Raw genomic sequence first — 24,004 nt, 5'->3', positions numbered from 1 at the left:
TCCAAAAAAAATTTTAAAGTACTCGTTTTTTTGTCATTGCGATGATTATCTTATAAAATAAAAAATATCAAACAAAGATGATGTTAAATAGATTTGTTAATAACAAATCTAGATTTGTAAATTTAGTAAATGGAAGTAGCAAAAGTTTATTTTTATCATTGACAGCAACTACAACAACAGGTGCAGCTGATAGAAATACATTACAGAGATTAAATTATAATAATGGTTATAACAATAGATTCTATTCTTCTTCCTCTTCAGATAGAGATAGAAAGAAAGAATCAAAAGAATTGGAAGATTTCGTAAAGCAACAAACAAACGATGCCTATGGAAAACCACCAGCCACTCAGTCTAAGCCGATGAACAGAAAAGAACGTAGAACAATGGAGCATCAACTCAGCAGGAATTCGCAACATTTGGTGGTGGCGGGTGTCGTATCACCGAAACTCGATGTTCCCACCACTATTCCCTATCCTCCGTATGCCAATGGCGAACCACTTCGCGAATACGATCTGGAAGACGACATTACAGTGGCGTCGGCCGAAGATATCAAAGGAATGCGAGCATCTTGCAAGTTGGCCAAAGAAATTCTAGAGTTTGCCGGTAAGATGGTGAGAGCTGGAATCACCACCGATGAAATCGATCGAGCTGTTCACGCAGAGATCGTTCGTCGCGATGCATATCCATCGACACTCGGTTACAAAGGCTATCCGAAATCGATTTGCACATCGATCAATGAGATCATCTGTCATGGCATACCCGATAGTCGTCCACTGCAAGATGGCGATATCATAAACATCGATATCACCGTATACTACAAAGGCTATCATGGTGATACCTCTGCGACATTCACCGTTGGTCAAATCGATAGTGCCGCCGCCAAACTCATTGAAGTCACAAAGATGGCATTGGATGCCGGTATTAAAGCTGTCAAACCAGATAGACCATTCAGTGATATCGGTAAAGCAATTCAGTAAGTAAATCAAATTATTATTATTTCATGAAAGAAACAACTAAACATATCTAATTTTAACTGTCTGTTTAAATTTTCAAGAGCTGTTGCACATAAACATTCATTTAGTATTCCAATTGAATTTACAGCACATGGTATTGGTAAAGAATTTCATACACCCCCATTTATTTTCCAAGTTGCAAACGATTTAGATTATATTATAAAGAAAGATATGATTTTTACAATTGGTAAATATTGTTAATTGTAGTATTATTAACTTTAATATGTTTATTAATATTTTTTGTTTATTATTTTCAAATATAGAACCTATTTTAGTTGAAAGTACAAAACCATTTACAGATTGGAAGATGTGGGATGACAATTGGACAATTTCATCTACAGAAGGTGGATGGGCAGCACAATTTGAACATACTATTTTAGTGACAGACAATGGCGCAGAGATCCTAACACAATAATAATAATTTATTTCATTATGTTTATTTTCTTATAAAATAAATATAATTATAATTATTTTAAAAACTAAAAAAAAAGGAAAACAATTTTAAACTAGTACTTTTTTTTAAAAAATATGGTGGTTTGTATTTATTATTTTGGCGCCTTTACAAATAATATTATTAACATTTCAATTAAGAGATACAAAGATTTTTAATTAACTAATTAATTAATTTAATCATTGGACAAGTAATAGATTCTTTTGAACTCTTGATTTATGCATTAGCTCAACTGTTTCTCTTGATGCTTTACGGCATTGATCTCTTACGACATAACTAATCTTTTTAACTTTCTTTGATGTTCTTTTCGATGCAAAAATACAACTAAATAAAATAAAAAGAAATTTCAAAATATTAGCATAATCTTTAAATTATTTTTTAATTTAAATAATTAATAGGTACTTTGATGCAACTTCTTTTGAAATCTGTTCGATGTTATAGTGTAGCGAAAAAATCATTGATTTCGATAATATTGAAGGTTGATGAACATAATCGATTGAATATTTTCTAATTTTTGGTTTTCTTCTATATTCAGATTCATTCTCCAATTCCTTTTCGAACGAAATAGTTTCACCAACCAAAATTTCTTTTTCATCTTCCATATCTGATTCCCAACAATCGAAAGAATCAGAATCCAATTCATAAAAATTGTCTAAATCTGACAATATTTCCTCTCCAACCAAATTATACCATGATTCACTACTGATATTTGATTCTGTTTCATAATCGTTTTCCATTTTGCAAATAATTTTTATATGTTTTTTTCTTAATAAAATAAAAATAATAAAATAGTTTATAGTTGATTAAAGAAAAGTTATTTATATGATTAATTTAATTACAGAGAATAATAATTTAATTTTTTATATCTATAATAATTTGATTTATAAAAATTATTTATATTCTTTTTTTATTTTTGGTTTAACAAAAATAAATCAAATAAAATGATTAATAGGCTTGTTTGTTCATGAAAGTATACAGATCAGATACAACAAACAACACACACTCGTCACTAAAACTACATTGTTGTTGTATGACCACCTTAGGAATTCCATTTTACATTAAAAATTTAATGTTTATCTATTATTATCAAAAAATTTGTTTTTATCTCTTTCGTTTTGTTTTTTTTATAATTTTGGTTTGTTGATATCTGTTAGTTTTATTTTACAATTCACCCGAAAATAATTATAATTTTAATCAAAAATAAATAAATAACAACATAAAAATAAAAAAACAACCACAATTCACAATTCAAAAAAATTGTAAAAAGACAATCTAATAATGGTTATCTATAACAACATCAGATAATTCAAAATTATCTATACAATAATATTTTTGAATAAAATGATCAAAAAAATTATGTAACCAATACACATTTATTTGTGGTTTGTTTTATATTGATTGAATGTTCATTTTCATTGTATATCACTACTATTACTACATTCCTATCATTATTTAATGATGTACCGTTTCACTGTTACTTATTGTTATTATTACTTCTACTATTATTAATGTTATATCATATGAATCGATGATTATGACGTTGATATGATAATGATTGATTGATTGTATTACTACTACTACTATTGTTTATTAAAATTAATAACAATAACTTCAATAGCATAGTTATTATTATGATTGTTTATGATTATTATTATTACTTTTATTGTTACAGTAAAAGTTTCTTTTGAAATACCTCTTTTTCTAATAATAAAATGATTCTTGATTCCATTAGGTTTGCAATGTCTTTCCATTCGATTCTATCGTCTTTTGATCGAAGATATTCACCACCAGATGTTTGTGTGAATAGTTCTTTACCGACATGTTTCTTTATTTGACCCATCAGAGGTCCAACACGTTTATGAGTAAACACCGAATTTGAGAGTGTCGAGTATAGATTATCTACATTGCCAATCGCCTTTAATAACACTTCCACAGTCAATATCTGTTCCAAATACTCATTGATCTTATCGATAATTTCATTCTTTAGATGAGCGGTATGATTGAATTTCGTTGACAATGCTATAGCTTGAATCTCTTCATTCAATCTCTTCATTTCCTCTTCACTATTTTGATTATTCTCATTATTATTATTATTATCATCATTGTTACTATCTGAAGATGAAGATTGTTCATTCTTTTCTTGTTTCTTTATGTGTTGAACAAATGTTAGTCTTGTCTTCTTATTATGTCTTGGTTTGATATTTTTCCATTCGTTTACTTCAAACGATGTTGAACCGAGAAGTTTAGTTTCTAGTTGAAGTAATTGCATCATGAATCCATCGTTTGGTTGTATGAGATCTCTAGCTTCGTACACCAAATGATAGATCTGTTTCAGTGGTACCTGTTGCATCCTCATCAAGTAGGCAATGATAATGGTAGGACTCCTACTCTTGCCAGCCAAACAATGTACGAAAACTATGCCATTTTCAGAACGTGCTTTCTCAATGAATTGAAATGATTCCTCTATGAATGTAAGAATATCTTGTTCTGGTTCATCTTCTAAATTATGTGCTTTCTATATATTGAATTGAAAAGTTAATAATGCATCTTAATATTCTATTCTATCTTGTTACTTAAGTAACAAAACCAATAATATTATAACACTTACAAGAATTGAATAATTTTGTGGAAATTTAACTTGTCCTGCACAACTAACTATATGAGATATTCTTAGTTTTTTCATTTCCTGTTCATTCTTTGTATCTCTGTGTTTTTAACATTTAAAACATTAGTTAAGATAAGATATCTATAAGAATCAATTAATTAACTGCTCACCGTGCTGCTCCGAGGTACAGGAAGTTCTGAATAATAGTAGATATACCCATATCAATAAATATATATTTATGTGTTTGTGCAAAATAATATACACAAATTTAATTAAGAAGTAATAATTTTAAAAAAAAAATTGTTTCACCAAATCCAATATGGGAATTTTCGAAGAAAATTTTGTGATCATTATTTTTTTTATTGATATTTTTAAAGACAAGAATATGACTTTAAAGACATGGATCTCTTTGAAAACTTGACAGAGAAATTTAAGTAGTATTAGATCTAAATTATAAAATATTTATATTTAAATACGGGATAAGGTTGACTTTCACCTCTTCTTTTGAGGGAGTAAAATTTATTTGATTCTAGTAAAAGACAGCAACTTATTAGAATTGATGGTGATTGAGTATCAATGATTGAGGAATGTTTCCAAGTTGAAACCAAAATATCATTGATGGTAAAAGAATGGCTCTGACATATAGAAATGGCAGTATACCATTGTTCATTAGAAAATCTCGATGGATACAATCATATGTTGGGTATTGAATTTCTTCAAAGGATTTAAAATCCTCCTTGAAATTCTAAATCTGGTCTTTTTTTGTTTTTTAAAAAAATCTTATTTATCGGGAATTTCAAGTCAATCAGAGATTGACTTGAAAAATAAAAAAAGAAAATGTAAATTTAAATCTTTTTTTTTAATATTCGAAAATTGAATTTCAAATCAATTTCTAAAAATTTCTTTCAACACCAACAACAATGATATCACAAGTTCTATCTTTTTCATTTCTTTTGATATTGATTTCATTTTTAATCTTTTTGTGACCCCCAGTACATGTTTGACCAAAATGGATCAATATTGATATTGATTAGTGAAAATACCTCACCCTATTTATACACTATCAATCTTGATACTCTTGAATCGACCTCAACATTTAACTTTGGTCAGAATACATTCTGTGCACAATAATAAAAATAATTGCAACCCTATAATACTTTTATTCTATTTACAAGATTCACTTGTCTTTTTAACATACTAAAACTAATGTTTATATTTTGTAAAAAAAGCAAAGATAATCTGTAATCTATCGATATTATTGAAGTTCAACTTGACAAAGTGGACATGTTGATTCTAAAATAAAAGAAAAAGGTGATTATATATGTTAGTGATTTGGTTTGTAATATATTTAATATTGGGCATCATGAAAATACTTACTGTGAGATGTTTGGAACCACTTATAAATGCAACCGGCATGGAATTTGTTTTTGCAATTTTTACATTGGAATTTCGGAATTGTGCCGTTGAAGAAAAGGCTGTAACAGATGGGACAGAGTTCAACGCCTTGGAAGTGTTTGTCGAGTGATGATTTCCAGAGGAGACAGGCATCGAGAATGGTTCCGTCTTGTGTCAGCAGGAGCGAGGTCATCGAGAGTAACCACTTACGCCACTGCATCTCGGTGACACCGACACGCTTTGAGAACTCAGCGTGTAGTACACGCAGTGGATAGGCATCGGGTATCTGCAACGACAGTGAAATGGTGATTTCATCCTTTTCGTAGTTGGCTTGCACCTCTCTGATCGATTGGGAACCTCTCAGAGTAAAGTTGGAACCGGCCGGCTCACGATGTCCATTCACCAATTGAATTTCATTCTTTATGATTAGAGGACTGATGTACTTGGTGATGTAGGTATCGACTTGCTGTGATGTCTTACTTGTGCAATCGTCGGTCCACCATGATCTTGCAGCACTCGGTAAACTCTTCACAACAAGATAGATCATATATCCACAAATAGTTTGAACATATGGATATGTATATTCATCTGTTATTATAAAACTATTAGTCGCAACTCTATTCAACTTGTCGACAATATAATAATAATTACCTGATCTTGGGAATTCTTCATAAAAGAAATAGTCGGAACCAATATCTTTTTTAGTAACGGCGAATATACATGACAAAAGTGTGGATATCTTTCTCTTATCATTCAAATAACCAATGATTGGTGATTTCTTTGAAAAATCTTGAATGGAATAATTCTTTAATAATAAATCCCATGCCATTAGGTGACCAACAACTCTTTTAATTAACTATAAATAATATTAAATAAAATTAGTATCAATTTTTAGAATTTACGAAAATAAAATAATTATATAATTTACCATTCTATCATTCTTTGAATTCTTTAGTTGTTTCCAAATTTCAAATTGATTCAATAATAATGAGAAATCATCTGATGACATCAGGAATTCAGTGTTATCTTCTGATAGTTCATAGGCTTTGACCAATTCGACCGATGGATTTGTAAAGTATGATTTCAAAAGGTTGTAAGATGTCAACTGAATGTTTGTATGCTCCGATTGTATCAGTTTTAGAATTGCCTTGAGATTTGCTTGTACCACTTTGAACTGAATTGATTTGGTAATCTTTGGTAGTGTCACAGAGTACAAATCATAGAGTTGAGTAAAGCTTTTGTTTGTGATATTCTTGGTACCTGCAATCCACTGAGAGATGAGCAGCGATGACAACTCAATGAGATACTCTTCACTGGTATTTGGCAAGATATACTTCTGGTTGTTTTCAACATCTGAGAGAATAATATTGAAAATCTTGAGGGAGTTGAAACGTTTCAAGAGTGTATGATCTTGGTTGGTGTTGATCGATGACCATTGATTGAGTAGTGACTGAATCAGCTGAGATTGATTGGCAGAGAGATAGAGGTTCTTCTTCACTGCATATTGGGTTATGATTACAAACAGTTGGGAGAGTGGAATCTCAATGGCGTCCATATCGATCGGTTGATCCTTCATGAGAGGTGAACGTGATCTCAGATGCCACTGTTGAATGATCTGTAGAATCTTCAAGAGAATGTGACCCTCTGAGTCGGTGATATCGTGCTCATCGTCCTGTGTAACAACGGAGCTGAGTAACGACAGTTTGAAACAGATCTGGTCGAGGTTGGCGGGCATGGAAACAGTCATGCCGTCGAGCTCAGAGAATAGCGCCGAACGAATCTGACCGACAAACTCTGACTTGAGCTCTACCAACATTGGCAATATCGATTGGAACAGATTCAAATGACGAGCGCTCTTTGCTACACCTTGGAGTGACGATTCCAAATGCTTGGTAACAACCATTGAACAGAACGATTGTTTCAACTCTGAAGAACCAGAGACATTCATTGAGCTGGTAATGTTTCTAATTACCATAATCGAACTATTGTCATTGTTGGCGGTTGTAGTGGCATTGATGATATCTTGCAACCACTTGGCATTGGTAAGTTGATTATCCAGTTGTTTAATGAGCTGGTCAATAAAGTCAACTTTAAACGATGTCATCGATTGCAACTCGAGAAGAGTAACAGAGAATTGATTGCTACAATCGATAGCAATCAAACCGGTGAGCAACTCTGTCAGTAGTGAGTCAGAGTCGGCTGCATATGACAATGTAGATTGCACGACATTGACATCGGACAACTTAATAGATTGGAGCACATCGAAAACAAACAGATGCAATCTAAAGTAACTCTCTAGTTCCGGAGCAGATGTAGCCGCTTCATTAGGTTTGAAAGGTGTAATATCTGTTTGTAACCAAGATATATTCATTTGTACTCTATGTTTCTTTACATTCTCCAAATAGAGCTCAAACAATCTATCGATAGATGATTCCTTCAATATTAATTCAGTAGTAACTTCTCTTAAGAATTCAAAACTAAATATATTAACATATTAATATTAGTAAACTTAATTGTATTGATTGTCAAGATAGTTATAATTATTATACATACTCTGGTGATTTCAATTGTAACAATTGATTGAATAGTATTGGTAATACCGTGGTGGAGGTTGAGTTGTTTGAAAGTGAGACGATTGTATCAAACAAGTGAAGTAGTTGATCGGTGATATTTGAAGAGGTGTCTGCGTTGAGAAGTTCATGATGAATATGTATGATACTCTCGATTGTCTCCTCGACCAATCTAATCTTTTTACTACTTAAATCATCACAACCCTTAGTCTTTTCCAAAACAATACCAACAGCATAGTTTAGATATTGACAAGAGTGTTCAGATTCAACATCGATATTACTCTCACCAATAATAATCAAATGAATCTGATCGATAATCCATTCGATAATCGCTACAATAGTTGTATTTTTAATTAATGGTGAATCTATATTATAATTCATAACATTAGTATAACTAATCAATTAGTAACATTTACATTAATATAGACTTACATTGATTGTTTAAATTTGATAATAATACTGATAATAAAGAATGTTGTTTGTTATCGATGGTGATGATTGTTGTAAGTGGATGACTGTTGTTTTTGAGTGATTTAATAACTACTTGATCAAAGATTGGTGATGCAAGTTTAAAACGATCGTTACTCTCCATTGGTGCCAATAGATGTATGTAATATTTAATATCTTGGTCGACCAACAACTCGATAATCTTTTGCCAACAATCAGTCAGATCTTTACTACCACTCTTATCATTGGCTATGATTTGATATATATTGAAAAGATCATACACTGACTTGGTATTCGATTGCTCGATTGACAATTTTATATTTGGTATAATCGATGTATTTATAAATTCAATTGTATCTTTATAAACATATAAAAAAGTTGTTAGTTTGATTGATTGATTGTTTGTTTAGATAAACATTAACATACCTTTAATTTCAGGTTCTAACAAAGATTGTATATTATTGTAGGAGAGTAGCAATGCAACCATACTAAACATATTGTCTTGAATGTTGGCGTTGGCATTGTTAAAGTGTTGGCATGTAAAGAGGAATAGTCGCTTCGATAGGTTTGTTGTGAATGTACTGTTGGTATTGACCTTCAAATATTGATTATATCTATTGAGTAGAGTTGGCATTGTTATTGCTTGTTTCTTTGGATCTGCAACAGCACCTTCCACTCTGATCTCATCCAACAACATTCTACCGGTGAAGTCATAGACTCTACCAAACATCGCTGTCAGCTTGGCGTCGATCGACTCATTCTTTGATGCCAACAGTCTTGTGAGTGCATCACCAAACAACTTGGCAAACTCATTGAAAGGATTCCACTCATTTCCAAAGTAATTCAACAACAAATCACTTAGCAACCCATTGATTAAGTAATTAACAATATCTTCATGTGATGACCATTTCCTATAAATGTAGATTGTTAGATTGTTAGCTAATCAATATAGTTAATAGAATAACAGCTGTTACTTACTTTGTACAATAAACAATACATTCAAGATAACTTGAGAGATAGTAGGTGGTAGCACGTTCGTTCGAACCAAGTTGTTTGATATTCTCTACAATCTCAAGACCTTTGATAAAGTTACCAAAGAACTCTTGGAAGAAAGCAACATTGTTGCCAACCACCGACTCTGGAATGAAACTGAGGAATGGCAATATCATTGGATACGACAGTTCATGCGAGCCATAAGCAGCCGATCTTAAGAATGCCCAGAATCTAGGTAATACATGTTTTCTTGCATCTACACCATCCCATGCTTTATCGCCATATTCTAAACAATACAAATGTTAACAATATATACTTTAACTTTACAAAACTTAATTGTAACTTACTCTTTAAGAATGCAATGATTGCATCCCACATGAATAGATGAGTGGTCGGATCCTTCTCTGAGAATAGACCTAGAATCTTGGTGGATAGATCCTTTAGATTGCTGTCAGAGTACGACGGTACACGATTGACTATGGTTGCAATGAGACGATAGCATGTCTTTCTAATAAATATACTCTTTGATGCCAAGAATGAAAAGAACTGTTCTTCGAATGTCTCTTGATATATTTCATTTGATATTGTTGTAGTCGATGTCGATGTCGATTCATCTTGTTGCTGTTGCTGCTCGCCACTTGTTGAATTATCTATTAAGAACTCAATGGCCAACAAAGAATTTGAGATACAACGTTCGTAACGGTCTTGTAACACCTCCGGTGCAATCGACTTGCCATCGCCCAGTGTCTGTATAGTCTCATTAAGATTCTCCCTCAAGTAATGCAGTGCATTGTCATGAGCAAATTTAAATACATCCTTTCTCCTCTTCTCTGGGAAGATAGTCTAGTAATTACAATTAAGAAATGTTAACAACATATATATATTAGTACTAATATTAACTAACTAACTTACATTGAAAGATTGTAAAGCAGTGTTATAGGATTGATCTTTTTGATCGCAAATACTGAATAACCATGGACCGAACAGTGATTTTAAGTGTGGTGCCAGGTTCTTTCCTACTTTGGAACCGAGTGTGCCCAGACAGATCGATGACCATTCACGAACCTTACGATCGTCGTCGTTTACCAATCGTTTGAATACGATGTCCCACGAGCTTAGCAGTGCTCTAATGGAGGTACTACTATACTGTTGTTCGTCCGACTCGATATCGATCTTTGAGAACATCTGATTCAATTCCTCCAATGCTTTCAGTCTACTGAGTGCATCTTTCTTTGCCAACTTTTTAAATTGTACTTGATATTCTGAATCGATTTGCTTTTAAATAATAAATCGAATAAATAAATAAATATGAATGTTCTTGAAAACTAAACTAAACTAATAATAATAATAATAATAATAATATGTAATATGTTACATACGAAATCAGGATCAGTTGCATTTGTTAAACTCGATGTAAATGCAGAGAATCCAATAAATCCACCACCAGAATTAGAAGATGATGATTCCCTTTTTTTTGTTTTTATTTGTTATTGTTAATACTACTGGTTGTTATTATGATATGAAGATCATGTTTCTGTTTAACAATTATAATAACATACCAATTAGATTTAGATTTACCAATAGTTTTCGATTTATCTTTACCCATTATTGTTATAATTTGTTATTGTTGTAATCCAGATGGATACTATGATTTGTTGGTCGTCAGTCCAAACACAAAAAATGAACATTTAAAAAAAAAATGAGAAATTAATTAAAAAAGAGATCTCAAACTTGCTAAGTTTTTAAGAATTTATCTATCTTTTATTTTTTCAACCAACTCTTGAATATTATCTATCTATCTATGTTTTAAACTTCGAATATTATCCATCAACAATTTCATTATATCATTTATTAGTCATGATTAGTAGGTCGATATAAACACAATCCATCTGACTTTATATCTTCATAACCAGATTTTAAAAAAATTGTGTCACGGCTAAAAAGAACTTTAATCAAAAAAGCTATTGTTTTATTATTGTTTTTTATTATTGTTATTTGTATTATGATTCGAGGAAGAAGAAGATGAAAATGATGACGATGCTGATGCTGATGACGATGATATTGATGCAGATGATCTTATTTTCCTTAATATATAGATGATTGTGACGGCTATTACTACCGATGATATCGATATCAGTATGTAGCCTTGTGCGTTGGTGTTGGCGGTGTAACTGCTGTTTGACGATAGACAACTGAGTAGCAGGAAGAATGTCATTATCATTTCCAATTGATTGCGCTTCTGCGAACGGTATGGATTGTGGAATACTAGCAACCCGATGAATATGATGGTAAAGGTGGTGAGAACCAGCGGTTGTTCATGAGAGTACGGTGGGAATGCAACTGCCGCCATGATGAATGCTGCACACATCATGAATCGACAGATCTCCCAGAAGAAATAGGACGGTCTGAGATGTGCATAGAGAACAGCGTGTATCGTACGATGTGAATGGTATCGACGGTTCAGTGTCACCAGTGGTAGGATAATGGAGAAGATGACAAGAAGCACAATGGCGACAATCATCGCTGCTAGATGTGGTCGTGTGTAACATTCTATCTCTTGGTCGTAGAGCAGATACCAAGTGGATTCAATACGTTGGCACGGTATGAGCGTTGCAGAGAGATAGGTGATTGGCACGTAGAAAAACATGGAGATCGAGAGAAGTCGCTTGGTTATACGCACCCTGAAAGTTCCAGGCGGTGTAGGTATGGCGATGGCACGGTGAATACGCTGGATGCGTGACAATAAGATGCCGGCCAATGCAGTTGCCAAGATTGTCGAGACGGATATATAGAATTTCGAGAGGTAATCTAAGCTTTTCGATAGACAAACCGGGAGGAAATCGATTCGGAAATTAACGATGGCGAAAAACGAGAATGTCGAGCTGTGCTCACCGAGGATTGCAATCAGTTGGATCGTGACAAACATCGAGAATAACGCTGTTCTTGTTGGTAGATCATAGCGAATCAATAGGAGGACGACAACCACTACAAAGAGAATGTAGATGACTATGGAGAGGTGTGAGTCACCGTTACAGGCGTGACAGTAGCGCAACGACTTGGCGGCATCTTCAGTGCACTCGCCACACAATATTCCAGTGTGTAAATCTCTACATTTTTTATCTAGACACACGGTTGGATCACAACGATAGATTTCCGGGGGGATGTTTGCTTTGGAGAACCAGTATCCGCGGGTCGGCAGAATGCTGTCGCCCGAGCATATCAGTGTCTCTGGACAACGGTAACAATCGAGTCCATTGTATCCAATTTTACCGACAGGACAAGTACGACAGATACCTGTATTATCAAGGTATTGTGTTGTCAAACAAGATTGTATGGTGATACCGGTATGATTGGAAAAGAGTATGTCTGTTTCCTTGCTAAACAGTGTGAGATTGACACTATATTGGTCACCGGTGTTTCCATCCAGTAGAATATAGAAAACATAGGAACCCATGAATGGAATAGCTTGTTTACTTATTGATTCGTTGTGTCGCAGTGCTTTTATGTTCAATCCGAATTGATAGGTAGGATGATTCCTCACGGGTTGTTCGTAGCCATCGATGAACGACGCAATCACTGAGAATTCCAGTTGTTTCTGGACGGGATCTGGAAAGTCGAGAAGCACTTTCTTGCCAGGCGTAGCATAGTTCATACCGTAGACTGCAATATTATAGTTGAATATATTGGATTTATCAAAGGTGCGTGCTGTTTCCCAGAAGATTGCACCGCCACCTCCCGATGCCTGATTGGAGTTGAAGCTGGTCTTGGAGATGGAGATGGTCGAACGGGGATCGTTTGTCCAAAGAGCGCCACCGTCAATACTAACTTGGTTGGCCATAAACATTGAGCCTGTTATCCAAACTGTGCTTTTCATTTTGCCTATGATTGGCGCGATGGCAATGGCGCCACCGCAATAGACACTTCCAATGTAGTTGACATCGGTATAGTCACCTTTCTGCGCTAGACAACCACTGAATTTCGATTGACTAATGTTGGCAACTGAAGAATCAATGTAGATAGCTCCACCAATGGTTGCTTCACATTGAAGGAATGTATTGTTTCTCAGTTCAACAAATGACAATGCCATGTAGATACATCCACCGATATGAGCGCCACCCGCTTTAAATTGACTGGAACTAATCAATCCGTATGACTTCTCCATATAGATATCTCCTCCGACACCATTGAGATTAGAGTTGTTCTCGAATCGAGTGTAATTGATATTCAGCTGTGAGGACGATGCATAAATGGAAGGACGTTGTGTGCCGAGATTATTGTAGAAATGTGAGCTGACAATATCTAGCTTTGAATTGAATAACTGGACCGTAGAGTAAGAACCATCGTTCAGTGTGAATGAAGTGATAAACTCGGTGGAAACCACTGTAATATTTGATTTCTCTATTAGGATAATAGTGAAAAGATCGCTGTTGTCTGTGAATTTCGAATTGAGAATGTCACCAGATGCGTTGACGAAATGGATGGTTCTCGAGAGGTAATTCCTACTGAATGTACAATCTACAATCTCAAATGTCGTGTTTTCAATTTGAATGATCGAGTCCGATCCAACGTTATTCTCAACGATACAGTTTTGGAGTATTACAAATGCGTTACTGGCAAAGAGGACAGCATTCACCTTGCCAGCATTATTTCCGAAATAACTGTTGATCACGATTAGCTTACCATCGGTGACTTTGAATCCACCGGACAACGATCCAATTGTGTTGTTCACCAGACAGTCTTGGAAAGTGGTAGTACCACGTGTCATTATACCGATTGGGTAACCGGGTGATGACAACTGGTCGAATGTACAGTTGGAGTAGAGTACGTTACTGTCTTCCAATGATATGGTGGTATCGGTAGGTGAAATGGTAAAGTTACTGACTCTACTATTTCTCCATGCACCGGTTGAACTAACGATATTGAGCGAACTATCACCGGTGGTATCAATTACATCGAGCTGATCGAATTCGAATTGACAATTGGTAATATTCGCTGGATAAACATTGTTTTGTAATAATGCTTGCTTCAGGTTGATGGTTGAGTTGCTGAATGATAGGACTGGTTGCAATTCGATGTTTCCATAGAAGAATAAAGCGGATCCATTGATTTCATGACAATCCAACGCGGAAATTTGGAATCCATATTGATTGGTAATGAAATCGGTAGATGATATACTACTCCTGGAGTTCTTCAGTGAGACAATGTCGAATCCAATGTTGTTGGTGAATTGCACGTTGTTGATATCGAGCTGTCCATAGGAGGTGTAGACCAATGGATACTGGTCGTGAACTATATTGAGGTTACCACCAAATGTTGAGTCGCTAATCGATAGATGGCAAGTGGATGCATCGATCGCTGTCACTTTATTGCCTTTCACCGATGCATTTATCAATTGCAAGACACTGTTGGTGGTACATGTCAACAGTGAGAACAGCGTATTGTTGACCATCGAAGTGTTTGTCAACGTCACAGTGGAACCAACTATTTCCATGAGAGGAATGGCGTTATTATTCATTTCCAAATTACTAAAAGCAAGACTATCACAACCGGTTATGGAAATCAACGGAGTATCCGACACATCTGCAATATTCTCCAGTATAATATTGTCCAACGTACCGTTGACCTGTGAGAATTCTATGTAACTTGTTGTTCTACGGTCTGGGTCATTGTAATCGCTGATTGCCAGATTCTGGACAGAAAGTTTTCCAATGGATTGAAGCAATAAAAATGAGGGCAAATCAAAGTTTCCTTGACCAAATCGAATATTTTCAAGTATTACCGCTGGTGCCAGTGATATAGATATTCCATAGGAATAACCGATATTAGTAAATAGAATATTGGATAGCTTGGCGTATTGGCTTATATTGATAATGGAAATGATTGTGCCCTGAATGAAACCGTAGTTTGTTAATGTGAAATTGGAAAACTCCAATACTGTGTTGTTGAATGAGAAGAAACAGCCAGATACATTGGAGTAGACGTTGGTCAACACCAAACTACCCTTGTTGGAATAAACAGCATAACTCGATATGTTGAGTGAGTACGACACTTGATCGAGTTGGACGGTTGCACTCATTGCATAGATGGCTGTGTCCGTGTGTGTCAGCACATCACTGCCATTGATAAACGAGATGTCGGATCCACTCAGAGTTGCTCGTGGCCACAGACACACAAGTTGAGGATTGTACAAGATCGGTGTGAATTTAGTCGATTGCAGACTGAGTGTTGCCAACTGTGCAACAGAGATTGCCATGCATCCCTGTGCGTAAATATATTGGTTGAAAGTGATATTGTTGATATTCAAGAATTGTAGTGATACAAGTGCCGTTGGCAAATCCACTGGTATCAACGGACACTCTGTAATATGAAATGATATATATGGAATGGCAGCTGGTAGTACCACCAAAAGCATTCCATCCTCCAGCGAGTTCAACTGTGGATACACAGCCTGTGGTGAATCGTCACTCGGAATTCCAACGATATTCAAAGATTTTCCTCGACTGAAAATGGTATTATTAAATCCCGTATAATAGACTCCACTATCTACGTAGATCGTCAGACTCAGAGAGTCTTGGATATAATCGATTGCCCTCTGAATTGTTTGAAAAGGCGATGTTTTAGTTCCATTATTATTCTCATCATCTCCATCTACTGAAACAAATAGATCATATGCTTTTGAAAAAAAAAAAATTAAAATAGAACAATTAACAAATTAATAAAATTAGAAATTTAGAATAATAATAATAATATCTACTTACAGAGTGGATTATAAAGTGTTTGGTATATACAAATGTTATCTAGATAAAAATTGAATTGTTGGTTTGACTGTAATGATAGTGTGTCCAGCCGGAATGAAAGTTGATGCGATTGTTTGTCATTGGCAAACGGTGTGATGTCAATGTTGTAGAGGACAAAGCTGTCGGTGCTGTTTATGTGGTCTGTACAGAGTGATGTGTATTGGTAGATGGTAGTGCCATCCAGTAATACTATAAAGTTGAATTCGGCATTCTGAGAATCCAAACTACTAGGGAGTTTCAGAGCGAATTGAAGTTCAACCTTTTTCGTTGTCTGGTCCACTAGATTACCCCATGGCATCGAAAAAGTCTGATTGAGTTCCGCTCGTGGAAAAGAACTATTCATCGAATTGTAATCGTTACTATTGCTGTTGAGTGTTCCGAAAACAGCAACACGATTTCCATGAAATAGATTTTCAACATCGATTACTTCTGATTGACTTGTAGGCTGTATGATATTACCGCTATCTATCCAACTACCAGTTATATTATATTCGAATCCCCAATTATCTATTATCGAAGAAGATGTTGTTGTTGTTGTCGCAATTGATGCTGCACTAGTTGATGTATAAATATGAAAAAAATAAAAATAAAAAATAAAAAATATATATCTTTTATGGAAGTAATGATAACAATTCATTATTATTATTATTTTATCTTCTATTTTTAAAAGAGTGAAAGAAGTAAGCTAATCTAAATTTAACTAAACTTTATATATTTATATACTATGACATTGATTTATAAATCATGTATATCTATAATACTATAATACTATCTATATCTGTATGTGTATACTATATCTTTGCGAATGATCATAAATCTAAAATCATTGTTGTAAAAAAAACCACCATCATCAATTTTTTAATAAGAGTAAATCAGTTGATTTTTAAAAAAAAAAAAAAAACAAAAACACTTTTAAAAGCTGAAATGTTGTTTTTTTTTTTGTTAACTTGCACCAGTACCAATGTTATCTACATTAGTATTAGCAACATCAGTTGTATTTATTATTGGAACTGATGTTGTTGTTGTTATTGGAGTGGGTATCGTCGCTGTTCTATGAGGTTGTTTTGCAGATGAAAGTAGATACTGTTGCGATGATGAGGATGATGTTGATGATGAAATCGTTTCCAAATGATAAGGATGATGTGGCATCGGCGGTACGTAGAATCCTTCGTAATCAAACGATTCATTGTATACGGAGGAACAATAGCTATTGAAATGACTGTTGTTCCGCTCAGTTGAGTAGTAGCTGTTTGCAGAGATGGTGGGTGGACCCACCGATACCAAGAATGTCGTTCGTTTCAAATGCAACTCTGAATCTATCGAATCTGCATAGGCTTTCTCTTCCTTTGCAAACTTTCGTTCCTTTCTCGCGTAATGCATACTGACTATCTCCACACCAAACCATAATACATGAATTACCGATTGCATAATCTCATGGAATGTCACATTATAATAATCACTACTCCATACCAAATTATTCATAAGAACCAAAGGAATAAAATTAAACAAAAATAACAACAAACTACCTAAAAAGAACTATAGAGTATAAATGAAATTCCAATGAACATTAACATCTAACTTTATATATTCCAGAGTCATTAAAATGATAAATCCAACTTACAATAAACAATTGGAATATATTTCTTTTATAAGATGCTATAAATCCTTGAATGATACATAAAATATCACATGAGAATGAAATGTAAATATACCAAGGTAAATTCCTCCAAAATATAGTTAAAATTAATATAATTAATATCTTTTTGTTTTTAGAGAAGATAAAATATTAATAATCCAGATAGAATTTAATATATCTATATTAATATATTTACAAATCTAATAATTAATAAAAATTGTATTCTAATTGCATATCTTCCCGTTCTATCGTATGCTTGATTCTTAAAAAATTTATATATTCTATTATTCCTTATCGAATCCATTTTTATTTATATATCTCTTTTTCTTCTTTATTTTTGTTTTTTAATATAAAATAATAAGTTGAATGTTGGCTGAAAGATAATATTATTTATTTTCAAACCATATCAATTGGATGTTCCATAAAGAAAGACTATTTTTGTTATTTTTGAAATAGGAATAAGAATATAGTAAATAGATAAGTTAATTTTTATATGATTATAATTTTATGATCAATCATGATTCAAATTGAATGAATCAATTACAATTTTCCAATCAAATCAATCAATCATGGATTATTAATAAGAAGTAGTTTTTTAATTTGTTTAATTTTATTTGTCAGTCAGTCCGTCAATAATTCATTCATTCATACTTTTTACACTCAACATATATACACTTATAAATAAAACTATCAACTCTAGTGAATTGAGTGAGTATCGCATCGCACCGAACATCTCTATGTATACTAATATAATAAATATATTACTATATATACAAATCAATAAAAAAACAATTAATTTGGCTATTTGTTTGATTGTTTGTTTAATTATATTATGTGTAACTGTAATTTATGGTTAGAGGTGGACAGCACAACAACCATTTAAGATATAAATCAAAGTATACCTACATAAAACATATCAACAGAATAGTTAGGGGGTAGGTAGAATTTCCAATATAAATAGGAAATGAACAGAAACACAACCACACAACCACTCACACTCATTTAATAACACAAATAACACAACCACAATCATTTGAATATACAAATATGTTAATAGTAAAAAGAATTTATATTAATATTATCCTCTTCAGGATTACCATTCAAAAATTCCACCTCTATCATCATCACAACTCACTAAACAACAACAAAATGATGAATGATAATCATCATAAATCAAACTACAAAAATATTTATAAAATTGATGATGCTTACTAATAATGTACGAAAATAAATAAATAAAGTTACAAAATATTATAATTTTAGTTTTATTAAAGGAATTATCATCGTACTTTTTTATATTACTATATACTAGGCAATAATAATTCGATTATTTGTAAAAATATTATTCTATAATGAAAGTAAATTTCTTAGTCTTGAGACAATACTAAATCACTAGATTGATTCTGATCAACTTTAAAATTCAAAGAAACTTGATATCATCCGTGAATCATATCTGTATTTGCAATGTCGCGATATCTAAATATTTACTCTTTTTTTTTTTTTAATATTCTTAAATTACATATATGAAAAGTTTAATTGTTATTTTATTTTAATTTGTTTTTATTTCGAATGAGTAGATTTACATAAAATATCTAGATTTTTTTATAAAATAAATAAAAATTTAATTACACTATGTTAAAAAAAATAAAAAAATATGTGTGAAATTTAAATATTAAAAAAGTGTTTGTTGTGTTCACTTTAATTATAATTTTATAAATTTAATATATATTAGTATATATATTGAATTACATAGTTTTTGTTCATTACTATGAATATAAATAATAGAATTAAAGTAATCTCTAATCATTTAGAGAGTAACGAGTGTGGTAGTATCTATCATAAACTTGCAGTACCACCTTCTGAAGAGAAGAGATTTGATTCACTTTCAAATGGTATGTAGATAGATAGATAGAAATAATCGATAGAAATGAGAATGAGAATGAAAACATGTGAATTAAGAAAACTGACCCTTTAAAAATAATAATTATATTTATTTTTTTAAGATTATAAATATGAAACAATCATTGTAAAGATTGATAAGGAGAGAAAATATGGATTGATTCAACTGAATAGAGCAAAGATGATGAATTCCATTAGTGATCAACTCTCTATTGAGTTGCTTCACGCCTGTAAGTCGATGGATCAAGACAACAGTGTTCAGTCGATAGTGATCACAGGAAACGATCGTGCATTCTGCTGTGGCGCCGATTTGAAAGAGTTGGCAAATGTCGATTTCAACAAGGTGTCGTCGTATCCAAGCATGATCGATCGCATCTGTATGTTGTCATCCGTAGAGAAACCACTGATTGCAGCGGTCGGAGGATTGGCTCTTGGCGGTGGCTGTGAGATTGCACTGATCTGCGATATCGTCATCGCTGCGGAGAAAGCACGCTTCGGACAGCCCGAGATCAAGATTGGCACTATCCCGGGTGCTGGCGGAACCCAGCGTTTGATTCGCGCCGTCGGAAAGTCAAAGGCGATGGAACTGGTGCTCACTGGCAGAAGCATGAGTGCGCGCGAAGCCAAGGAATACGGACTGGTCAGCATCATCACGAAATCGCAGGACGAAGCAGTCGAGGAGGCAATCAAGATCGCCACTGAAATCGGTGCACTCTCACTGCCAATCGTCAAGATCGCCAAGAAGGCAGTCGACCAATCCTACGAGGGAACACTCAACGAAGGTCTCAACTCAGAACGTCAACTTTTCCATCAAACATTCCTCTATCCCGATCGTAAAGAAGGAATGGATGCATTCACCAATAAGCGTAAGCCGCAATGGAAGAACTCCATCTAAATTTTAAACAAAGCAAAAGAATTCTACTTAATTTGTTACATTAATTACATTTCGGAAATGGTTGATGTCAATTAACTTGATTAATTAGATGCAAAAATATTTTATCACTGGGCAAAGAGCAAATAACAAAAAAAAAAGTAAAAGAAAAAGTTGAAGCAAAATTGTAAATAAAATAAAAATCTTGGTATTGGGAACATCATTAACTAAAAAAAGATATCTTCTTCTTTTTGAAAATTTAGCCATTGTTCGATTAGGAGATAACCACTACAAATTTCACCAAATTACCAGGATGAATGATGAAATCAAAGGTTTGCAAATCTTTCAGCTTAGGGTGGTATCAGAGGTAGGAAAATCTGTTGGAAATTTCGTTTTATCGACTTTTCTTCTGTTCCGTGTGTTGTTGATCATCAACACACTTTAACTTTAGATTCTCAACAAAAGGTAGGTTGAAAAAAACAAGGCTTTCCCATTATTCCCACCCCCCAAAAATAACTAAACAACAATGTTTTTTGTTTTTTCTAATTTTTGACTATGGAAAACACTTAGTTTTTAATGCCTTTTATACTAAAAAAAACCCTGAAATAAATAATTTTTTTTTTTGGTTTTTTTTTGTTTTGGTTAAAATCTGCATTTAAGTTTTTTGCAAACGCAGGTGATGATGGACACACCTCATGACTGTCACAATCTTTCGAAAAACGAATTGGAAAAAAAAAAAAAAAGAAAAAAAATTATTACAAAAATTCATCTTAAGAAGAATTTAAAATTTTTTATTATCAAGATATTTTATTCCTAATGCAAAAATTAAAAAACAACAAAAAATAAAGTGTAGTCTCCTTCGTTGTCATCGTCGTCATCGTTGTTGTTATTTGTAATAACAATAACAATAACAATAATAATATATAATTTTTGTTTTACAAAAAAAACAGATAATATATAAATATCTAATAATTGAAAAAAAAAAATATTAATATTTTAATATTTTCAATTTTAAATTGGTACCATTTTTGAATACCAATATTAATTATAAAATCTATTTTAAACAACCACTCAACTGTACACCACACCTATATTATATAGACGAATATAGATATATTCATTCATTTTACCTCAGTTATCTATTTTGTTTTTTTTTACACAAAATAAATAAATTCACAGTCATCCAATCATTTTAAACAGGTTGTCTAATCCCACCACACATCACACACACTTTACCAATATTTACACTGAAAACTTATTTAATTAATTTGTTTCTTAAATTTATTTATTTAATTCAATTTAGTTTTAGACAGTAATAATAATAATAATAACAGCAGGACTTTTTAGGTTGTAACAATAGATAAAATATAATAAAAAAACTAATAATCCGATATTAGTTTTTACAATTTTTAGAGATTTCAATATTTTTATATTTTTATATTTAAATTTCTAAATAAGGATTGATGGATAGTACATCTTCATTTAAACAAGAATTACTGTCTCCATCAGAGACAAGTATAAGATTAATAAATAATATAGATGGTAAGTGTGAACAAGCATGACGCCCAAAAAAAAACATAAAAACAATAAAACAAAAAAGTCTGAAATTTCCTAATAACACGTTTTTTTTATTACCAATTATATTTTATTATTTCCAGAAACAAAACCACCAAGAGTAATATCATTCATTTCATTTTTGGCAGTATGTTTCTTTTTGGTATCGGGTGGTCCCTATGGAGCGGAACAAGCGGTGTCAGCAGGACCTCCAGTTTATGTGTTGTTGGCATTCTTGGTTTTACCATTCTTTTGGGCGTATCCGTTAGGTATGATCACAGCGGAATTGTCGAATGCCGTCGGTGAAGATGGTGGTGCTTCAATTTGGGCGGAGCGTGCTTTCGGACCGGAAATCTCGATGCTCGTAGGTTTCTGTGGTTGGTCAGCAAACATTGTGGATCTCTCGCTATACCCACTGCTATTTGTGCAGTATCTGTCGAATTCATTCGTTGGAACTCGATTCTCTGACAACGACTGGGCTGGAAACTTGGAGCAATGTTTAGGATGTCGTTGGACGCTCGCTTTTATGATCATCATCATTGTTGTACTAATTAATATTTGGGGAGCGGAGGAAGTTGGAATCGTCAGTAATATTCTGGCGGTGATTCTGCTGCTGCCCTTTGTAATTTTAGTGTTGATGGGAATTGGACATGTCCAATGGAAAACAGTGTTCGAGGGTGAGGGTGGAATGTCGGGATTCAAGTCGCTGCAGATTGGAACACTGATAACCACGATGATGTGGTCGTACACAGGATATGATGCAGCCGGTCAACTCGCAGGAGAAGTAAAGAATCCCTCTAGAAACTACCCACTAGGAATCATGTGTGTTTTGTTCATTTCCATCGTTACCTATTGCTTCCCGCTACTCGTTGGAATGTCATACTATCAAGACTGGCCAAATTGGCAAGATGGCGATTTCTCAAAGGTGGCGCTGTTGGTCGGTGGCCAGTGGCTGAACATTCTCATGAGTATCGGTGGAATGGCGTCGAACATGGGTTTGTTCAACGCAAATCTCTGTACGGTCTCAAGAAATATCTATTCACTCTCGAAGCGTGGACATCTTCCAAAATTCTTTTCCTCACTCACACCGAAGCGTGGAACTCCATGGGTTGCCATCTGCTTCAACTCCATCATTGTAGCACTACTCTCAGTGTTGCCATTCAGTTCGATTCTCACACTGGACATGTCACTCTACTCGATCGTCGTCATATTCGAGTGTGCAAGTTACACCAAACTATTTGTGTATCATCCCGACATGAACAGACCATTCCGCGCAGTCAAGTCAAAGATTGCGCTGATTCCACTCGTTGGATTCCCGATTGCAATGGCAATCTTGCTGTTGGCCACACAGACATGGGATACCATCTGGAAGACAATGATCGTTGTCGGACTCTACATAATAATCGCAGTCGTTCGCTACATGATTAGAGTGAGAAGACTGAAAAAGAAAGGACCAGAGCTCTACTTGGACGACGACGACGACATCGTCAAAGAAAGACTACTCACCTACAACAACTACGGCGATATCTCAGTATCAACCAACCAACCTCACCATCATCACAGTGGTAGTTATAATAATGGTTATAGCTATGGTGTCAATTGATAAACGATGAAAAATGAAAATTAAGATATAATTACTTTTTTCCGAATATGACACACTACAATAATACCATTTATTATTTTTATTTCAACAACTTGCATGCACATGTTTATAAAAATATAAATAAAAAAGTAAAACTAATTTATTTATTTCCAATTATATATTTTATAGTT

At 33.5% G+C, this 24,004-nt stretch overlaps 6 protein-coding genes across 6 annotated transcripts; 2 read left to right on the top strand and 4 right to left on the bottom strand.

Annotated features, from left to right (window-relative positions):
• Positions 1–77: 77 nt before the first annotated feature.
• On the top strand, positions 78–1,428 carry map1d (type I methionyl aminopeptidase; the record flags this gene model as incomplete). The annotated part of the gene is made up of 3 exons (XM_020578442.1): positions 78–973; positions 1,055–1,200; positions 1,277–1,428. 3 exons carry the CDS (start codon positions 78–80, stop codon positions 1,426–1,428), a joined length of 1,194 nt encoding a protein of 397 aa, XP_020431677.1.
• Positions 1,429–1,643: 215 nt separating this feature from the next.
• PPL_07606 (dual specificity protein phosphatase family protein) lies at positions 1,644–4,147 on the bottom strand (the record flags this gene model as incomplete). The annotated part of the gene is made up of 5 exons (XM_020578441.1): positions 1,644–1,788; positions 1,867–2,229; positions 2,943–2,963; positions 3,135–3,979; positions 4,073–4,147. 5 exons carry the CDS (start codon positions 4,145–4,147, stop codon positions 1,644–1,646), a joined length of 1,449 nt encoding a protein of 482 aa, XP_020431676.1.
• A 1,177-nt stretch (positions 4,148–5,324) lies between these two features.
• Positions 5,325–11,080, bottom strand: rnf160 (RING zinc finger-containing protein; the record flags this gene model as incomplete). The annotated part of the gene is made up of 13 exons (XM_020578440.1): positions 5,325–5,362; positions 5,443–5,544; positions 5,675–6,052; positions 6,116–6,320; positions 6,393–7,941; positions 8,018–8,399; positions 8,467–8,838; positions 8,908–9,392; positions 9,460–9,760; positions 9,822–10,317; positions 10,387–10,749; positions 10,854–10,941; positions 11,034–11,080. The coding sequence occupies 13 exons, from the start codon at positions 11,078–11,080 to the stop codon at positions 5,325–5,327; spliced, it is 4,806 nt and encodes a 1,601-aa protein (XP_020431675.1).
• A 366-nt stretch (positions 11,081–11,446) lies between these two features.
• PPL_07604 (uncharacterized protein) lies at positions 11,447–17,002 on the bottom strand (the record flags this gene model as incomplete). Its single annotated transcript, XM_020578439.1, has 6 exons — positions 11,447–11,558; positions 12,399–12,459; positions 12,745–12,939; positions 13,129–16,146; positions 16,632–16,825; positions 16,995–17,002. The coding sequence occupies 6 exons, from the start codon at positions 17,000–17,002 to the stop codon at positions 11,447–11,449; spliced, it is 3,588 nt and encodes a 1,195-aa protein (XP_020431674.1).
• A 211-nt stretch (positions 17,003–17,213) lies between these two features.
• PPL_07603 (uncharacterized protein) lies at positions 17,214–18,211 on the bottom strand (the record flags this gene model as incomplete). Its single annotated transcript, XM_020578438.1, has 2 exons — positions 17,214–17,807; positions 18,104–18,211. 2 exons carry the CDS (start codon positions 18,209–18,211, stop codon positions 17,214–17,216), a joined length of 702 nt encoding a protein of 233 aa, XP_020431673.1.
• A 1,464-nt stretch (positions 18,212–19,675) lies between these two features.
• Positions 19,676–23,834, top strand: PPL_07602 (enoyl-CoA hydratase; the record flags this gene model as incomplete). The annotated part of the gene is made up of 5 exons (XM_020578437.1): positions 19,676–19,799; positions 19,911–20,672; positions 22,136–22,219; positions 22,336–22,818; positions 22,864–23,834. The coding sequence occupies 5 exons, from the start codon at positions 19,676–19,678 to the stop codon at positions 23,832–23,834; spliced, it is 2,424 nt and encodes an 807-aa protein (XP_020431672.1).
• Between the last annotated feature and the right edge of the window lie 170 nt (positions 23,835–24,004).

This window comes from Heterostelium album (genome assembly GCF_000004825.1).
Source record: "Heterostelium album PN500 unplaced genomic scaffold PPL_contig17, whole genome shotgun sequence".
Taxonomy (NCBI): Eukaryota; Evosea; class Eumycetozoa; order Acytosteliales; family Acytosteliaceae; genus Heterostelium; species Heterostelium album.
Note: the sequence above shows the minus strand (reverse complement) of the source record. Positions and strands in the feature narration are given on the sequence as shown.